The sequence below is a fragment of the Drosophila ananassae genome, chromosome 2R (genome assembly GCF_017639315.1).
Source record: "Drosophila ananassae strain 14024-0371.13 chromosome 2R, ASM1763931v2, whole genome shotgun sequence".
In the NCBI taxonomy this organism is placed as follows: Eukaryota; Metazoa; Arthropoda; class Insecta; order Diptera; family Drosophilidae; genus Drosophila; species Drosophila ananassae.
The window spans coordinates 16,905,501-16,925,357 of NC_057928.1; the positions used below are offsets into that span (position 1 = coordinate 16,905,501).

General features: G+C 41.1%; 3 protein-coding genes across 7 annotated transcripts; 1 reads left to right on the forward strand and 2 right to left on the reverse strand.

Annotated features, from left to right (window-relative positions):
- Window positions 1-49: 49 nt before the first annotated feature.
- On the reverse strand, window positions 50-14,764 carry LOC6493149 (ras-related protein Rab-26). Of its 5 annotated transcripts, XM_014908752.3 has the most exons (7): window positions 11,112-11,294; window positions 6,159-6,828; window positions 4,736-4,846; window positions 2,252-2,360; window positions 1,770-1,880; window positions 1,442-1,586; window positions 50-1,183 (listed from the first exon to the last, which is right to left on the reverse strand). In XM_014908752.3, exons 2-7 carry the CDS (start codon window positions 6,777-6,779, stop codon window positions 1,069-1,071), a joined length of 1,212 nt encoding a protein of 403 aa, XP_014764238.1. In that variant the 5' UTR covers window positions 6,780-6,828; window positions 11,112-11,294; the 3' UTR covers window positions 50-1,068. The 5 variants fall into 5 exon arrangements, with proteins under 5 accessions (XP_014764238.1, XP_014764237.1, XP_001957151.2 ...); XM_014908751.3 differs by lacking the exons at window positions 6,159-6,828; window positions 11,112-11,294 and adding an exon at window positions 13,056-14,756; XM_001957115.4 differs by lacking the exon at window positions 11,112-11,294 and having other exon boundaries at window positions 6,159-7,339.
- Window positions 14,765-15,124: 360 nt separating this feature from the next.
- LOC6506833 (polycomb group protein Pc) lies at window positions 15,125-18,277 on the forward strand. The gene is made up of 2 exons (XM_001957113.4): window positions 15,125-15,399; window positions 15,871-18,277. Exons 1-2 carry the CDS (start codon window positions 15,283-15,285, stop codon window positions 16,945-16,947), a joined length of 1,194 nt encoding a protein of 397 aa, XP_001957149.1. The 5' UTR covers window positions 15,125-15,282; the 3' UTR covers window positions 16,948-18,277.
- Window positions 18,278-18,281: 4 nt separating this feature from the next.
- LOC6493147 (probable serine hydrolase) lies at window positions 18,282-19,836 on the reverse strand. Its single transcript, XM_001957112.4, has 2 exons — window positions 19,348-19,836; window positions 18,282-19,290 (listed from the first exon to the last, which is right to left on the reverse strand). Exons 1-2 carry the CDS (start codon window positions 19,444-19,446, stop codon window positions 18,397-18,399), a joined length of 993 nt encoding a protein of 330 aa, XP_001957148.1. The 5' UTR covers window positions 19,447-19,836; the 3' UTR covers window positions 18,282-18,396.
- Between the last annotated feature and the right edge of the window lie 21 nt (window positions 19,837-19,857).

A 19,857-nucleotide genomic window follows, 5' to 3' on the forward strand; every position in this document is an offset into this window, starting at 1 on the left:
TTAATATTGCATTTACCCATTCCCAAAGTAAAAACACAAGTTTCGCTCATTTTTTAACCACATTCAATGTAAATATGTATTTGCTGTTTATGGTATAGACTTGATGTCTGCTTGAATATAACGCTGTTTATTTGCTAGTTTACATCCATCATGTGATATATGTACGCGTTGGATTCTTTTCTTTTGCCTAGTAGCACAGTATAGTAATAGTTTAACTGCTTTGATTATTCGCAACCCTTTTGCCTTGGCGCGCTTTTCAAAAAGTCTCGATTGGGTTGGGCAGGGACTTACATAGATAAATATTAATAAATAGTAATTAACTTAGTTGCGTTGGGTATTCATAAGTGTGGGTGTATAAATAATTTCGAAGGGTCTCGAACAATTGTTTTTGGGGTCGTGTGGGTCTAAAACTTAACGATAGGCCATAACACTTAGCAATTAATGGTAAATGGTAAAACAAAATATTTAAATAGTAGGTAAATTGAGTGATTGTTTGTCATTAATTGGATTTGGTTCGCAGCACAATTGCGGGTGCTTTTTGAGATTTTTGAGATTTCCTCGTACACTGAGGTAAGGTCCTTGATTCCTTGGCAAAATCCAACGGCGTGCTGGATAAATCTCAATGTTTCATGATTTTGCTGCGCGCCTTCTTTGCTCCTCTCTTGTTAAAGTAAATTTATGCAGTTGTATATAGATACTTGTATATATATATATATTGTTCAATATTTATGCTCAATGCCAACGGCAGACGCTCTAAAAAATTATACATATCGCATCTTGTTCCGCCCCGAAATTCCCATTTACATACAAAACGCTAACCATACCAAAATCCTCTTTCTCTCTTACTAGGGTCTTAAAAAATTGGTGCCAACTTTTCTCATGTGCGACTTGCTATTTGGTTTTTTTGTTGTTTCATTAAATGCAGAAGTTGGACTCTGCTATCTCACCACCCCAGTCCTTAGTCCTTGCCACCCAGTCCTTTGATCTGTCCGTCCGGTTTATTGTTGTCTATTGTGCTCAGGATCGGGAGGATATGACTTTTGTTGGTTTCTGCTGCTACGTGGCAAATTACATGTTCCTGCACTGGGCGCAAACGGAGCGCGCCTTTGTATTGTCACGCACAAAATCATGCACATTGAATTTTCCATCATCGCCGTGCTCGTAGCCGCGACTCTTCAGTTGCCTGTCGACGTTCAAAAGAAGGATAATTGCTTGTGAGATGCTTGTGAACTGGCAGGATGCTGATGTCAAGGAGTCACCAGTGATGGTAGAGGTATAAGGTCGGAAATTCTCAAACAATTTGTTGTTTTAGAAAATGGTTTATACGGAATTAAGGAAATAATTTTTATATTTTTAAAAACCTTTTAATTAATTTTCAAAACATATACCTTTGCCACCACTAGTAATACCACCTGGAACGAGTCTAAATAGAAAGACCTACCTGGCCACCGCCGTGAAGGCCAGCTCCACATTGAGTCCCGTCTTGGCCGAGGTCTCCATGAAGGGCACGTTGTGCTCCCTGCCCAGTCGCTCCCCGTCCTCCCGCTTCACCTGACGCTCGCTGCCGCTGCAGTCGGCCTTGTTACCTGAAAATAGATAGGTGGCAGGTGTGAGGTGGTGGCCGTTGTCATGTTGCCAGGTTGCATGGGAAAGCAAACGTGAATTCGATTCGGAACTCGTAAGTTGATTAAGCATAATCAAATGCTGCGATGGTCAGGTTAAAGCCATTGCCATTGCCAAAGCAACAACCCTCTAACTGAATCTCTCACCTATTAAAACGATGACCACGTCCTCCTGCGCATATTCCCGGATCTCGCCCAGCCATGCCCGTATGTTGTCATAGGTGGTTTTGTTGGTCACATCGTAGAGCAGCAGCAGGGCTTCAGTTCAGTTTTTTCGCGTCCAGCATGCAAATGATAAATTTAATTAGGATCAAAGGGAAAGCAGTAGCCAAATAAAGTTCCCACCGGGATTTATACTCGAAAGTTGTCTCTTAGTCGCTATGGAAATACTATATTAAAGTGCGATTCATTGAATCAAAAATGAACTTCAAAGGACAAAAATAAAATTAAGTGAAAGCAAATAATTTACCTATAAAATCAATTAAAAAATTAAACTGAGACGAAAATATTATAATTATTAAGACACAAAAGAAGAGCTTAGAAATTCATAAATGTGAAGACTTCCTATTAGAATTACTATAATCCTACTAAAGATATAGTAATAATTATCAAATAAATCCAACACTCACCGTGTGCATCGCGGTAGTAGGCGTGGGTGACACTCCGGAATCTCTCCTGTCCGGCCGTATCCCAGATCTGTAGCTTGACGCGCGTGCCATCGACAACAACCACTTTGTTCTGGGTTGATTTTCGGGTGAAAACGGGTGGGATGAAAATGCATTTAATATTTTTATTTTTTATAAAAAAAACCGTATACGAAATGGAAATGCAATTTGTATATAAAATGCAATTAATTCACGAAATGCTCATGCATGTACACAGAGTATATGAGAGAAGAGGATAGGGAGGCGGGACAACGTTGCGTATGCTTAATGCATATCACTTATACGCAACATGGGTTTTTCGTGAAAACCCCAGGAAACACATGCAGACACTTAGGGGGGAGGGAGAGTGGGATGAGAGGGTGGGGAATATGCATAAGTACTAGCAGACAGCAATTTCCATGATGAAAGCCCAACCAGAGTCCCCAGGATCTGGCATAATGATAAGACGTCGCCGCAGCCTCCTTGTACTTTTACTTTTCTGTTTTGCTTTTCCGTTTTTCCCGGATAATGAGCAGCAGACGTTGATGTATCGTAAGTTTGTCCGGCCAGTGGCCCCATGCTGTTTATCCCCAACATTGCTACTCAGACAGTCGGTCAATATACCGAAATATATACGACATTCGGGACATAGTGACGAAGAAGGTACAAGTACGGGTCTAGCAATTGTATGTGTGAGTGGAGTGGCGGCCTATTGCCTGATTTGATTTCAATTTCGTGGAAAATAACATGAGTAGAAAGATAAACTCAGCATATTCTGCCACAGAGCACACCAGGTCAATGTGCTGCCCATATTTTTGGGCCTAAATTGGATGAGAATGTAATGAAATAAAAGGTAAAATAAATAAATAAGAGACATTCAGACCAGACCAAGTCAAGTTTGTAGCAATATGTTAGACTCTATCATGTATATAAATATTTAATTATCCAAAAATTGGCCTTCACTCGCTGGCATATAGAATATTCGTTTACTTTATACTTCTGCCGTCATCAAGTTGGCCAAGAATCAGCCAAGTTGAAAAATCAACATGAACAACTCGACTCCCCATCGACTACAATTTCAGGTCATTCCCCAGTTGCTTTTCCAACCTTACGAGTGTGTGGGGATTTCTGTAAGGCAACGGCGGTGCAATCCCCCGGGGCCAGCGTTAGACAATGCCAGTGCCCACATATTTAATATACATATATCCACAATATACTTAGCAAACATGGCAACAATTTAAAGTCTAGGAAACGCCGTCAAATAAATGGGAGGGCACTTGTAGAATTTCACAGGACAGAGATGGATGAGAGAGATGTGGGAATAGAGACAGGTTAGCGGCAATCCCCGCTTGTAGTTTAATAAATTTATGAGCCATGAACCACAGAGGAAAAGAGGATACAGCAGGGAAGCGCCCCGGCCTCGGGCCAGGACAACTAAGCCTCTAAATGTTGAACCGCACAAGAAATCGCAATAATAAGCACAATAAAAGCAATAACAACACCGACCGAGAGTAAACAAGATACACACACACACACAGAGATACAAAGACACGCGAAGGAACATCAACAAGTCCTTTTCAAGTTCACATGCTTTTTAATAAATAGTCCCCCAAGGATCTTTATCAACAGAAACCCCAGCACGGCCAAGAGTTTGAACAAGAACTAAACGTAAAGAGGACAACCGCAGGCAACTACGAAATCATGAGGACCACAACAGGATATATATAAAGACAGAGTACAGTAGGAAGAAAAGAGACAGAGACAGAGACAGAGACAAAGACAGAGATAGAGAGGGAAGGAGTAACAGGACGAAGTATTTGGAAGGCAAGTGAAAATCGCATTCAAAACCTTGACAACTGTTGACAGGACACACAAAGACAGATGATAGTAGGTTACAAAGGCAGCAGGTAAGCCAGAATTACACAAAAACAAATAACTTTAAGAAAGTATTAGTATAATTTTAATAAATTTTAATTCTTATTAAAAGGCAGAGAGGTTAAAAATGTTACGATATCAATTAGTATGGTGTATGGTATGGTATTTACAAAGATGAGATGATTTTGATATAAAAGTAAGAAAGAAAAAATATATATTTCATATATAATCTCTTTAAAATCCTTAAAGAATTTATTTCCCAATAAACTTCCATATATTTTAATAATAATTCAGCTCCCCATTTATCCCCAGTGTATTAAATGATAGTCAGTTGAAGTAAATAGACATATGATGAAGGTTTAGTAGAGTAACTAAGAGAGAAAGGTTGTGAATAAACTATGAGAAACAGAGATACTTATGGGGAAAGTACAACATCGACAACACCAACAATAAAACACACGGATAATGGCAAACGACAACGACAATTGAAGGCAACCGAATAAAATGGAACATTTTTTTTTTTGGACACACATATTATAGAATATATAGTTGAACGGAACTGAACAATTGGGGTATTGGGAATAAAGCGCTTACCCTAAAATCAATGCCGACAGTGCTGAGGAAATAGCTCGGCACGTAGCGACCGTCGCGGAATCGTATTAAAAGCGACGTCTTTCCCACTCCCGAATCGCCCAGCATTATGACCTGGTTATTGGGGGAATTTCGTCGCCAATGATACGTAATAAGTGTTATATACAATTCTATACAGGATATGGATGGGTGTGGATGGGGAGTAGGGTTTGGGAGTCTTCCCAACCACGAATTCAATCATAAATTATGCCAGTTCCCTAATGTTTCATTCTAAATATTTAATGAGCTGCCTATGAATATTTTACATAACAACCGAGGAGGACTAAAAGCTCTCGCTTTCCAACTCCACCGATTGCAGGACCTTTCCCCCTCGAATCCTTTCGAAGCTGGCATCCCCAGCTTCGGGTTCTGGTGCTTCAGTTGTTGACTTTGTTAGGATACACAAAGTTAGCTAGCTTATGCAAACATTGCAATATCTAAATTTCCAGATAAAATCCCTTATTTGCCAGCTGCTAACTAAACATGAATATTTTCTGGAAAAGAAGGAGTGTTGCGTAAAACTACACAACGAAAAAAATGTTATAAAAAAAATGGTTGCCTTTACTAACTAATTGGGCTTAAAATACTTTAATCTTCTTCAGAAAATTTTTATGTTAACGTTTTGCTTTTTTAACGAGCACGACAAATAAATGAAATCTTTATGCTTCTGCCCGGGTTTTTATATTTTTTATATTTCACATCTTGACTTGGCAGCCAGTTGACAGGAAGTCGCCGCCAGGAGGTCCTGTCATAATTCTACGGAATTATTCTAATCAACAGCAGCTGCACCAGCAACTTTGCTCTCAAAACATTCTTTTTTGTCTGGCATTGTCTGGCCATTTAATTTCCTTTGTCACTCTGCACTTTATTGAATTTTATGACTTTATTTTCGGCTGCTTATGTAAATCACATTGTAAATCAGACCAAAGCCGATCAAAGGGGCGGAACGTCAGCCAGCCAGCAAGCTCGTAAAAAGTCCTGGCAGTCGAACAAAAAAGGTATAATACATAAATCAAATTGCGGCCTCACGAGCAAGGACTCTGGATCCTGGGACTTGTACTTGTCTCCCAGACCCCCGACTTCAAGTTGCAAATAAATAAAAATATATATTTATTTTTTCCACGCCTTTGTTGTCGCCCTTTTTTTGAATGCAAATTGGCAGTTGACGAGTTAAATCGAAAAAAGGGATTTATCCTTGAGTTTCATAAGGGGATGTCCTTTGACAAAATAAAGTTAGTTTTCGTTTTCGATTAAATTTTGTGGAATTACAAATTACAATGAAATTTTTAAATTATGAAGCATTTTTGTATTACTTTTTGTATTAATTTAATCGCAAACGAAAACAGGACTAGCTCTGACTAATTGGAAGATCTTCTGGCTTATTCACCTTGCCCATGATGTCAAAATCCTCATCGTCCTCCGGCGCATTGGTGGATGAAATCATGCGGATTAGGGCACGTCCTGCATTCTTGCAGAGCGTGGCGCTGGCTCCTTCGGCCCCGGGTCCTGGGGCGGGAGCTGCAGTTGCTGTTGGGGCTGCATGGCCACCACCTCCTCCTCCGCCAGTGTCCAGGAGCGGCTGTTGCTCCGTTCCAGCTGCCAGGCGGACACTGTTCAGACGAGCCATGAAACCATTGCCAGCGGTCTGTGGCTGTGGGGCTGGATCCGGAGCACTGCGGAACAGAGAGGTGGCGCTCATGTATTCCGGCAGCAGGGGTTGCTGGGAGATGGACTGCTGGCGCTGGTGGACAATCACGCTGGGTCGCCGCTTCGGGTAGCCATCATCGTCCGAGTCATCCGACGCTATGCCATTGATCTTGTCCAGCGTCTTGGGCGGCAACTGGCCGGGGGTGATGTGCTGCCAGGTGGGCTTAACCAGGGACTCCCTTCGAGTGGGCGATCCGCTGGCGAACGGCGATGGGGGTGCGGCCACCGAAATGGAGGGCTTCCGGCCACCCGACGGACTGGCGATGGAATCACTCCGGTAACGAGTCTGCTGACGTCGCATCTTTGAAACCTCTTTTCTGTCTCTCGTCCTGGTCTTGATTGGCCTGATTCTATATTTAACACACGCACATACATAAATCAATAATCTCAGCTCAGATGTCGGAAATTCGGCAGTGTCTTCATTATTGATGGGCCACCCCATTTCCCCTAATTTCAACCCCCAAAGGAATAAAAATACTCCAAGAAGAAGTTTTCTTGGGCTTCGTATACACACTGAAACTCAAACATTCTTATAAAGACAGACCCATAAACATAATTATATACAGCCAGTACCGAAAAAGTCATTAAAACTCATTAAAAACCATAAACAAGACGCAAACTTTCATTATCAACGCAGTTTTGGGATTGTCCTTTAAATAAATACAGAAAAAGGAAGCTAAGGGAAAAAAAATTTAAAATACTTTCCCATAAAACAATAAGCGAACAGGTGCAAATTGTATGTAAGTTGTTTCGCGACGCGATTTCTCTTTTATTTTTGGCGAAATGAAATGAAAACCGAAACCCAAAAACGCTTCAGGGCCGAACAACAACTGTTGTTGACAACAAACGAAAAGGGGGGGCGTTGGGGCTAAGTGGGCGGGGCAACCGAAAAAGGCGGCGTGTTATTGCGGGAACGGAGGGGTTGTTGTGGTTGCTGTCGCTAAATCAACAGTTGGCAAGTTAACCGCAGGCCGCAGGACAACGAAAGCGAAGGCATCGGACCAAAACTGTGGCTAACTAAATTTTTGGCTAATTATGCGCCAGCAGGACTAGAGGAGGGCGGGGCGGAGGGGCGGAGGAAGGGCTTAGTGAAGGTCCAGGCCTGTGATTAACTAGCGCTCATTAGGATCCAAGAGAAATGCCCTGGCGGTTACTTTACTAAGTGATTACAAATCACTTGTATGGCGGTGAGTATCTGCTGCCCTTTTCATAGCATACCTTTTGGGGCAGCCAAGGTGATGGAAAAAGTTTTGCTTCCTTGAACTAATTTACTTGGTTATTTTTAGGATTAAATGAAACTTTATGAAATGATTTTAATTATTATGAAAAGATTAAACAAGAATAAGTAAATATATTTCCTATTTCAAGGTTTAAAGCTAATAAAATGGTGAAAATTCAAGTCCTACTCAACTCAACTTTGAAATCAAATTTTCTAACCAAAAGAAACTTTCTTCAACTTTTATTTGCTTTGACATTTTTTTTTTTTTGGAGCCCCCGCCAGCAGCGAGGTGTATTTGAGCCAAACTTTAATTTAATTTTCAGCGCAACTGCCACAAATTGCCGAAAATGCCAATACATACATCAATATGCTTGTATGGCTTTCAAATTCCAGACAAAAACCCTTTTTGACGTGGGTGGAATCGGGGAACGAGATTGGAATGGGAAGTGAGATTGTGATTGGGAGACCCGCAGATCCTTTAGGATTCCGAGTGCACGGCTGTCTGCAACCTGTCGTTTCGCCTTTATTCCTTTTCCACTTTTCAGGTGCCTTAAAGCGATGCTTTCTTTTTATGGCGACTTAAGGCGCGGGTCCTTAAACGGAGGTCATCGGCTGTGGCGGACACGTGCGAACTGTTAACTACTTTCTGAAGGCGGATAAAGGCGGCATAAGTGGGAGGCAAAGTGCCCGGAATGGCACGGGATGGAAGCACAATGAAATCGGATAGCCCTCGAGCCGGGACAAATTTGTAAAAGTTGAAAAGGTAAACTTTTATTTAGGCCGCTGGCACAAATAATATTATTTCGGGAGCGATAAAGGTTTTCGCCAATTTTCCGAAAAAAAAGAGAAACTACTCCCTACTTAAATTATAGGTTTCGTCTAGAGTCCTTTTTCTGGCCATAAATTGTTCATTTGATGCCCTTAAGGACATGGAAATTCGATAGCACTTGGCGCCAGAGACAAATTTGTTAAATTTGGGAAACGTATAATTTTACCAATTATGCCTCGATTCCTGGCCGACATTTAATTATTCTCAAATTCGATGTAACTCATACATAAATGTATACATATTGCCTTTGGACAATATTCCCTTCGTTCCCTTTATGCAAATATGGCAAATGATATTCCGAAAGTTTACCCTTTTTTCCTGGCCCTGAGGTCAATGAGGTGTCGATCCATGAAACAACCTTTTGAACATCCATCGAGGAATATACTTTAATCAACTTAAAACGCAATGTCTGATAACAAAAGTTTTTAATTGGGTTGTCGCCGTTTTTTTCTTATCCAGCTGATGCTGTCCTTACCCTATTTTTCAGGATAACAAATTTTCAAAACAGATTTAGAAAAACTAGGAATATAGTACCGACTAAAAGTCATTTGAAAAAATTTTAATATTAAATAAATAGCTTAACAGTGCTGTATAAAATTTCTTAATTTAAAATATTGTAGTCTACTGTGACCAACTAATTTTCTTTCCATGTATCCTGGCCCTGTTGGTGACAACAAATGGGGAAAGCGAACAGACACAGACAACGGAAAAAAAAGGAAACGCGAAATTTCCTTCCTCCGAGTACACGAAATTTGTTCAAAGTTAAAAGTTAAGCAGAATTTTTCAGTTCCTTTCATAAATTGAGTGAACAAGGAATAAGGAAAAAGTCCGGGAGTACTGGTTTAAAAAAAGGAAACAGAGAAAGGGAGAAGAATCCTTGTTGGCAGCATTCCCCGTGTAATTATACAAAACGAAAGGGCACAGAAAGGGAGACCAGGGAGATACAAAGTGAAAGGAGAAAGCGGCCTGCCTTGTAGAACGGTTCATTGAACAGCCGCCAGGATGCCCACACACACAGAATACAAAATGCTCATATGAGCGTATATCCTGCCCACGCAGACCGAAATACTCAGGACGAAATGCCATGACACACATTCAATTTAGCGTTCAATCACGCAGCTTAAATGGCAGCAGCAGCCGGCGCAGACAGAAGCGCCAGACAATAGTTTCCTGATTGCAGGGACAGCTTTAAGGAAATGAAGAGGAGCCAGTAGAAAGGACACCCACTCGAACACAATCGTGGGCAAGATATTGGGAATATCATATCATGAAAGTAAACAATTTTCTACCAATATTTAATGGTCTGAAAAATATTTTCTCTTCATAAAAAACTTGTTAAAATCTTTGAGTAAAATAAGTGACACTCTCTAGCTAACCCCAGCTGTGATAACAGCCACAAGACTATGTGGACACAGAAGATTTTGAAGTTTCCCCTTCAAACTGATGGGCGAGCCAATTGACAGGACAAAAGCGGAATGCTTTTCGCGTTAAGCGTTTTCATAAAACTTTCAAGGCAACCGCAGCAGCCACACAACAATTTACTGCCAGTGCATATCCTGGGCGAGTGGGTGTGGGGAAATGGGGGACTTCCCTTCAGGAAAAAGGCGGAGAAACGAGAGGAAAACAAGCCCCTCAAGAGATTTGTGATAATAATCGGCTTAAGTGACGATTCAAGTGACTTCCAGCCCAAGGGGGCTGCCCCTGGAAATCCCCGAAATGACAAGAAACAGGACACCTGTGGCGGAGAGGAAGGAACAAGTTTTTGGAACGCTCCAGTACTACCGATTTAAAGTTTTTGGGAAATCGGAGAAACCGCTTTTAATTGCAAAAATCGATGCATGTCTGGAGGATATCTGGAGGGGGGGGGAAGCCATGAATTGAATACCACAAGCTGCTTAAAAAAAGTTTCCATGAATTTGAACTCAAAATAGAAAAACAGGATTTTAAGGGGGCGTAGGTGGGAGGTATAGCCACCATGACCTTCGAATGCTTGCATTCATGCGCAATTATTGCTTCTCGCATAATTAATGCGCATTGAAGAAAGCTCCAGACAAGGAGACAACAATAGATATTGTCCAAAACAAGACAGTCAGAAATCAGGTAAGAGGAGAAATTGGATTATTTTGCCATTGCATTGATGAAATTCCAATTAAGAACCAATAAAGGCCACGAACACACAATTCGTGGCGCAATTCCAGGTAACTGTCCAGAAAAATTGATCATTTTGTTAAGACAGTTAAGTATCCTAAGAGTCAGATGGTAATTGCACACACTACATTATGTCCTTCATAAACAATAAACTAATTACTAAATTAGAAAGAAATCAAATTTTTAAAAATAAAAACATTTTCCGCTGCACTTGAAATTATTAAATGGAAAAGGGAGCCATCATGTCTGCCATAATTGGTTTAATTTATTTTTAAACTTGCGCAGGACTTTGTCATTTACCAGGTAAAGAAAAATAAAAAAGAGCGCCAAAAATAGAAAATCAGGAAAACAAATAGAATTTTTTATGCAAATACTTCTTTTGATTTTTTAATTTTCAAGTTCGTAATGAGGACACTGAGGTGGGCACTTCACTTTACTTTTGCTTCAAGTTCGCGACGTTTCTTTTGGCCAGTGAAGTGTATTTTCGGATGGAGCAGCTGGCACAGCTTCCACCTGACTGGGAGATTCCGGGAGACAATGACAAGAATGCGCGCCGGATGTGACAGCACTCGATTCCAAAGCTAGACTGACTGGCGCCCCGTTCAGGAGCGTTTCAGTTTCCATTCACTCGCAGCAGCCGAGACCTTCGGCTCCAGCTTCGATTTCGAGTTTCAGCTCGTGTGGCATCGGTTTTTTTTTGGCTTTGGCTTTGGCTTTGAATCCGGAGCAGCAGCCCTGGCCTAGAAACGTGAAAAATTGTGGCACCAGGGACGAACAGGGGGTACTTGGAGCTCAGGTGGAATTTTACGAGGGTGAACCAAAGTGGACAAAGGCGTATTAAACAAGTTTTAAAATTATGTATACAATTTAATTTGTGGCTAATTTTAGTGGTATGATTTTTTTATTATTTATGTTTTAAAATCTTTTTTTTTATTTTATTCAAAATAATTTTTTAAAAATTCAATACAAAATATTAAAGAAAGATAAACTATTCCAGGCACTTTTGAGGAGATTTTCAAAAAATAACTCATACGACTAGTAAGCCGAAGTAAGAAAAATGTAGGCTCCTTTAAAATTGAGCCACCCTAGTGCGGGTGTATGTGTGTCAGGGTTGAGCACGCGCCGCACTTTGCATTGGAAGCGGGGGATAGCAGGGTAAGCAGCATCCAAGGCAACTGTAAACCGTTGCACTTGAACTTCATTGGCGGCCATTGCGGTGAAAGCTGTTCGTAGCAGCCTGCCTCACGTCTTTGTGTGTGTGTGTGTGGGTGTGTGTGTGTATGTGAGGAAACACTGTGTGTTCGTTTTTGTGTGCTCTTTTGCGTGTGCCGAATGAAAGTGAAAGGCAGCAGCAGCAGGCAGCAGCAACAGGTCGCGTGTGTTCTAGTGTGTATGAGTGTGCGCGCTCGGGGGCAGAAAGTGTTGCAAACATTTTGTTGTTGTTTTTTTTTTTGGTTCAACCAGCAATCAGTGTCAACATCGTGGAAAAGGTCGAACGCAGCGATTTATATTTACCAACGGGGAGAAAAAAAATCAATTTGGGGGATTTATTCATGCCCGCCAAAAATAGAAAATCTCTGGCGATTACCCCAACAATATGTTGCCTATTTAGCAGAGTCAGGACTGTACAGTCTAAAAAAAATACGACTAGGTGATAATTTTTATTATTTTATTTATTTCTGGTAATATTATCCAGCTAAAACTCAAAATAAGATACCAAAACAAGTTTTAAATTCTATTTTAGAAGCTGATTGCATCATAATAAATGGCAACACTTGTAGTTTTCTCAAACCAGTGTTGCAAAATGATACTTCAAAACAAGCGAGGATTTGAAAAAAAGGCTAGAAATGTCATCACTATTTCTCAAAACAAAATGGAAATTCTTGATCTTTTTTCAAATATATAGGAGTTATGGGTTAATATTACTACAATCAGGGTTTCTCTCAGTGTAGATGGCAAGATTTTCTTTTTTCACAAATACACCCATACAAGAAGCGAACGCCCACAGGCGCGCTACGTAACAATTTCACTCGAAAGTGCGTCAACGGGTGGCAAGGGGGCGGCCGGAATCGAATCGAAACCATCAAATGGACGGGTTCAGGCGGGGTCGAAGGCTACTGTGCGGGGTACATGCAGCAGGCAGCGCTACGGGGACCTCCCGCAATCCTACAATTTTTTTTTACAAAACAGGAACTTCTTTAAATCGAATCAAAACAGGATGCAATACAGAAATTTTCTTTAAAATTGGAAATCAAGTAAAATATTTTTTTAGCGCCACATTTTGCTTTATGTTTGTCCCAAAAATTGAATTCGATTTTAAGAAGATTCACCGTCAATAACATTATCCTTTAAAGCCAAAGCTTTACGATTTTTAAACTCACCGTTAAAGCGATGCCCACTGTAGCGGAAAAGGAGCCCAGCCGAAACTCGCCCGTGTTGTATTTCACCAGGAAGGATGTCTTGCCCACTCCAGAGTCGCCCAGCAGGATAGTCTTGTGGTTGACCGTGTCATCGAAGGGCTGCTGATGGGCGGGGGCTTGGTGCATGTCCACCTCGTCGTACCGATACGATCGCCATCCGTCGTCGTAGTCGTCCTCGTAGTCTTCATTTCCATAAGCGTACATCTGCATCGCCTCCCGATTGGGCCGATAGCCGGGATATCCCGTGGCGGATCTCTGAACGGGCGCCATTATGGAGTCATCGTGGTAGTGATGGCTGCCCGTCAAGCTCTGCTGGCTGTGGTGGTGGTGCGGATGGTGGTAGTCATGGTGCTGCCTCGTGGTTGCTCCCGACGAGACGGAGGCGGGTGCTGCGGGGGGATTATAGCAGCCATCACCAAAGGGCCGGCGGCGAAGCTCCTCGATCCTGGCCTGCGTGGTTTCCGCATCCTCGAAGACGTCGTCACTCATGCTGCTGGCGTCATCAGGATGCGAGGATCCCACTGTTGTGGTAGCCATTGTATCCTGTGGCTTGTGTCCTGGCTAAAAGCTCTATATGAGCTTTTATCCTGAGCTTCTTAGGTTGCAGACTATCCTCTATGACTTTTACATTTAAATACTTTTCTTGGTGTTAGTGAGCTGAACAGGCTAAGTCCTATTTTCAAAACTTTTCAAAATTGTTCAAGGATTTGTTCAAGGACTTTTTTTTTGCATTTGATTGAAGCAAAGTATTTGAAAAACTTTTATCCTGAGACGTCCACTCCTTAGGTTTTTGACATTTGTCAGTTTTGTTTTGAGCTTTTCGGGGCTTTCTCTCCAGTACTCTCTCTTTCCTGTTATTTTCTCTTTATGACTTTGACATTTACCGTTGCCCGTCGCTGCTTTTGGCGGCTGCGCTGCTGACGCTGCTGCCGCTGTCGTCCGGTTGTGTGGCACGTTTTCTGAATGAATTCGCTTTTCGAAGGCTTTTGCGACGCGGGTTGGGGGAATGTTGCTATTATTATTTTCTATTCGATATTCGCAATAAGCTTTATGTTTTCTCTAGCCTTATCAGTTACCCAGTTTCCCTAATCGCTATTCGTTAGTTTCGAGTTCCGTACAATTGAACTAGGTATTGGTTTTTTTTTTTTACTTATTTGCTTTTAGTTCTACTTGATTTGGTGTTTTGTTTGAAGCCACTAATTAAATGTTATCTATGTAAATTGGAACTAGCTAAACATATTGACTAATATTTTATAGGTTATGCGCTAATTGGTGCTGTTTTCACTATGCATTAAGTTAATATTAATTCATACGGGTTGCAACGATTTGCTTGGTGTTTTTACTTTACTTTTTTTTTCTTTTTTTGTTTTTTACTGGTTAAAGCTTTTTTGGTTGGTTTAATTTCATTATCGCGTTAAACGTATTAAATTTCAGTTGGTTCTTTGGTCTCTCGGCGATAATATTGCGTTTGATTTTGGGGGCTTTCTTTCGTAGCTGTTCTTGATTTTGGTGTTGTAGTTATTGGTGTTTTGGTTGGTATTTCACTATCACAGCATAAATAAAATAATGTCATCGTCGTTAGCCGCCCCCGCCACGCGAACCCTCCGCCAGCACAACTTCTAAAAAATATCTGCAGTCGCCACTTCCTTTCAACATCCTTTCCGAGCTTTTGGTCTCTTTCACGAGCTTTGCTTCTCTTTTTTTCATTAATTTTCTCTTTCAGGAAATTGACGTTTGACGCATTCTGACCTGGAATTGGTAAAAGCAAAGAAAAATTACTCTTCAAAAAATTAGAAAATAAACTATATCAGTCTTGTAAATTTTAAAACCGATTTTTTCAAAAAATATTAATTTTCAAAGTGTAAAGTAGTTTAATTTTTTCTTCATTACTCATAAATAAAAATAAAATGTAGGCCGTTAAAAAATTTAAAATATATAAACTAGTGTAAATTAAACATTTTTACGATGAAAATTCTTTACAAGAAAATATCGATGTTTGGCCACACCGATAATTCATCGATATTTGCCCACCCCTAGATAACAAATTAGTCATCTGGCAATATTGTACTTTCATCTGGCATCACTGAAAATTGTAAACCTCGAATCGCAAATTTATTTACCGTGCTTGTTATTAATTTTAATCAACCCTATTAAACTAAATTAAACGTGCAACACGCGATATTGAATCATGACTGGAAGAGGCAAGGGCGGAAAGGGAAAAGTGGTGCGCGATAATGTCCAGGATGATCGCGACGATTTTCTCGTTTATGCTGCTGAGAAAATCATACAGAAACGCGTTAGAAAGGTAAAATAAACAAAATATGAATGTAATGTTAATCAAAAAGTAAGTTAAGGATGCAGGACACAATATGCGCAGCAAACAATTCACAAGGTCACATGTCCTTGGGCATTTTTGGGCAGAGGACATCTGCTGCAGCAACCACCATTTGCACGCTGCATATGTGTGTTTGTGTGTGTACATACAGTGGCGGGCAGAACAACAGCGCTGATCATTCTAGACCGTCTCCGAAAAAGCAGATATCTAATTACAGCAGCTAATGAACACACCCATTACTTACACCAGTTCTAAAATATTTCCTCTGAATAGCTCCAGTGCTCAGTGAATTCGGCAGAATAAACAAATATTATTGTTATTCAAAGCTCAACTGTAATATGAGCTTATGCGGGCTCTGTTTATTTTTGTAATGAAAAATCAATTAGTGCTCTTAGTATGTGAAGTTATATGGAAAATTTTGCAATATTCTCGTATTTTCAGGGCACCGTGGAGTATCGCGTAAAGTGGAAGGGCTGGAACCAACGCTACAATACCTGGGAACCCGAGGTAAACATTCTGGATCGTCGTCTAATCGATATCTACGAGCAGAGCAACAAATCCTCCGGCACACCCTCAAAACGTGGTCTCAAAAAGAAGGAGAAGGATCCAGAACCTGACCCAGAACCGGAATCAGAGGAAGATGAGTACACCTTTCCCGGCGACGATGAAACTCATACAGAACAAACGCCAACCACATCGAATACCGGCGCTCAGGACACGCCCGAAACCAAAAAGGAGAAGAAACACCACCACCATCATCATCATCACCACCACATCAAGTCCGAACGTAGCAGTGGCCGGCGCTCAGAGTCTCCGCTCACCCACCATCATCATCATCACCACCACGAGTCCAAGCGCCAGCGTATGGACCACAGCTCCTCCTCCAATAGCAGCTCCACCCACAACTCCTTTGTTCCCGAGGCGGACACAAATTCATCTAGCTCGGAGGATCAGCCCTTGATCGGTACCAAGCGCAAGGCGGAGGTCTTAAAGGAATCTGGCAAAATCGGAGTGACGATCAAGACCTCACCGGATGGCCCCACTCCGAAGCCACAACCGCAGTTGCAGCAGCATCCAGATCAACAGGCGTCAAAGTCACAGGATCCACCGCAGTCGGAGAAGAGTGGTGGCGAGCCTGGAGCGCCGCAGAAGGCAGATATACAAAATAATGCATTGGCCATCGAAGCCACGTCTACGCCCGCAGAATCGGGAACTGAAGAGGAGGAGGTGGCCAGCGAGGAGAGTGTGAAGCAGCAGCCGCAGCAACCAACAGAGAACAACAATGTACCAAAAATCGGAAATAACTTAACTCTGAATCAAAAACAGCCGCTGACACCTCTGTCGCCGCGGGCACTGCCACCTCGTTTCTGGCTCCCGGCCAAGTGCAACATATCCAATCGGGTGGTTATCACTGATGTGACCGTTAACCTCGAGACGGTCACCATACGCGAGTGCAAAACAGAGCGGGGATTCTTTCGAGAGCGTGACATGAAAGGCGACTCCTCGCCGGTGGCTTGAGCTTCGGCCAATGCCACGGCCACGAAAAAGGGCAGAAAAAAATAAGAAACCTGAAACGATTGTAAATAGAAAAACCAAAATGATTGATAGAAGCTTAGGGAGTAACAGCTACAAATCCATACTAAATGTTGCAAGGCATTTTCTCTTTAAGACGTAATTTATTTATTGTATTTATTTATAGTGTAGCTATTAGTTCTGTTGTTTTATTACAGTGTTTAATGCGCAAGGATTGGTTAAGCGACTGCTTAGCTTATCGCTGCAATAGATTGTATAATCCGCATCATAGATATATCCTATACAGATATTTATTTACTAAATATTGTATATTTTTCTATAAAAACTTTGAATCTATACACGAGATACGACACTCAAATGCGCAACATAACAAAACTCTATGCGAAACCGAAGCAATTGTTGATTACGCTTGATATACAATTACAATTAACTGAAGCTTATATCTATATATTATATTATATATTCGAGTATGTCACAGTTTTTACCCCGTTGGCTATATCCCAATGTTGTACTTGTTTTAATATGTTTTTGCTCGCGCCGACTGATTTTACAAAAAGAAACCCCCAAAAAGATATATGTGTAGTTTGTAGCTTTAGAAATTAGTTAACAACAATCTCGACTTAATATTTATTTTAAAACGTTTTCGAAGCTGTCCTCAAAGCGAAAGTGCTGGCTTTATGGGTTTTCAACCTGTGCAGTGCACAGAATATTCCACAAATAATTCATAAACTCAGTACTTACCTGCAATATATTATTTTAACACTAAGCTTATTTATTTAAAGACTGCCTCAACATAGTTTTTTGCAAAGGATAATTTAGTCTATTTATTTTAAAAATTAAACCTTTACCCAGTATGATCCTCTTAGGGTATTATCTTCCGACTATAATGGTCTATGTCGTATCACTTTTACTTTTAAATCAGCAGTTAATTCTTAACTACTTATCAGCTAATAATGTATCGATTCGAATTCCATTCCTTGTCATATTTTTAAAAATGTGTTTTTGTCTTTTGTAAGTGGTAACTGTCTTTTTTAATTTATTTTAACCTTTGTATTGTTTTTGTCCGTTTTATGTCAGAAAATTCAAATTTTAATATGTTTAGAATAATTTGTGAATGTCTTTGCCTATGTTGTGACAGTCTTTTTGTAAAATCGCCTCTGTGTTGGCTATTATCGGCTAGACTTAGTTGCGGCGCCAATAATTCCAATTAAGATACAACTCAAATTGTACTCTTTGAAGTTTGTAATTAAGTCTTAAACTTTAATGTTATTGCCCGTATTGAATGTACATAATAAATTAAATAGAAGCAACCAAATTCGTAGTTTCTATGGCAGAGATGGACTCCCATTTAATATCAAGTCAATATTCGTCAATTACTCTAGATTGAACTAGTATTTACATTTGCTAAGTGTCCGATTCAATCAGATAATTATCTTATAAAGGTCGGTACTTGTTAATAAACGAGTTGATGATGGGCGCCACTTTTTCCGGCTCGTTCAAGTGGACATGGTGACTGCCTTCGACTTCAAAGAATTCAAAGAGAGGATTCTTTCTCAGCTCTACCAAAGTGGCATCGTAGTACTCCTTCTTTTCGTAGTACGGTGCCTGCAAAGCCTTGATGAACAAGTGCGGACATTTGATCCTGTTGGCCATCTCCAGAGCGACATCCAAGTGCAACGTGTAGAAAAGCGACGTCTTCAGTCGGTTATCGCGGGAGAAGTAATACTTGTGCGGTTCGTGGGTGGAAGGTTTGCAATTCCTTTGCAGCAGGTACTTGCAGGCATCCAGGGATACAGATTTGTTGGATCCCTCGTGGAGGCGGGTTACCAGCTGATCCCAGTCGTAAGCGGGCGGCTCAGAGCCGCTCTTCAGGCGCCGCTCCAATTTCAATGTACCCTCCAGTCGCTCCGTCAATCCGTTAACAATAGAGCGGGCACTACGAATCGGCGGCTTAAGGACATCCAAGCCGATAAATAGGTCCACTTTGTCAGGAAAAAGAGCGCTGTACACGAAGCCATTGATGGAGCTCATCGAGTGGCCCAAGATGGATATCTTGTCCCAGTTGTAGTCGTCCATGAGTCGTCGGATGATCAAAACCAAGTCGATGGAGTGGTAGGAGGTGCCAGCTGGCAGCCAGGAGGATAGTCCGTGTCCCGGGGCATCGATGCTCAGAAAAGATAGGTGGGACGGCAGCAAGGGTGCCAGGGTGTCAAAGGTGCCTGCGTTGTCCTGCCATCCATGCATGCCCACGATGGGTCGTACATGCTTTGGTCCGTACCATTTTCCAGATATGTGACCCCAGGGCACCGGTATTGAGATTTCCTCAAACTGCAAGTAAGGAAGGATTTAGTTTGGATAAAAGTAAGTGACTAAGATGTAACCTACATGTTTAGTGTACGTCGCCAGGGGTTTGGAGACTCCACTACTTGAGTGTCTCACGTTCGGCAGCTGTGCCAGCAGACGTAGAGCTCTGGGCACCTTCATTTTCTACAAAATATCTTCGTTGAGTAACTAGACGTTCCTCTGGCTTGACTCACGAGCTCGCTTTGATTTCACCACTCATGGATACAGATGAGCAAGCACGCTGTGCCAGATGAACTTTGATCTCCGTACGTAATATCTCCTAAGAAACTATTTAATGACAAGGTTTTTAATGTTGTCTGTTTCTCGCGGGGCTGTTGGAATCTTCCAACACTAATACCTATAGTTTCCAACACTAGTTTATGATTATACGGTGGAATTTTTTAAATTTCTATTTGACTTTTCCTGAAGTTACTTTTGAAATAGATGCAATTCATTCTTATTTAGAAGAATTTCATGTTTAAAATTGAAATATATAAAATTATTATTTAAAAATATTATTAAATAAATTATTAATTCAATATTTCATAATTA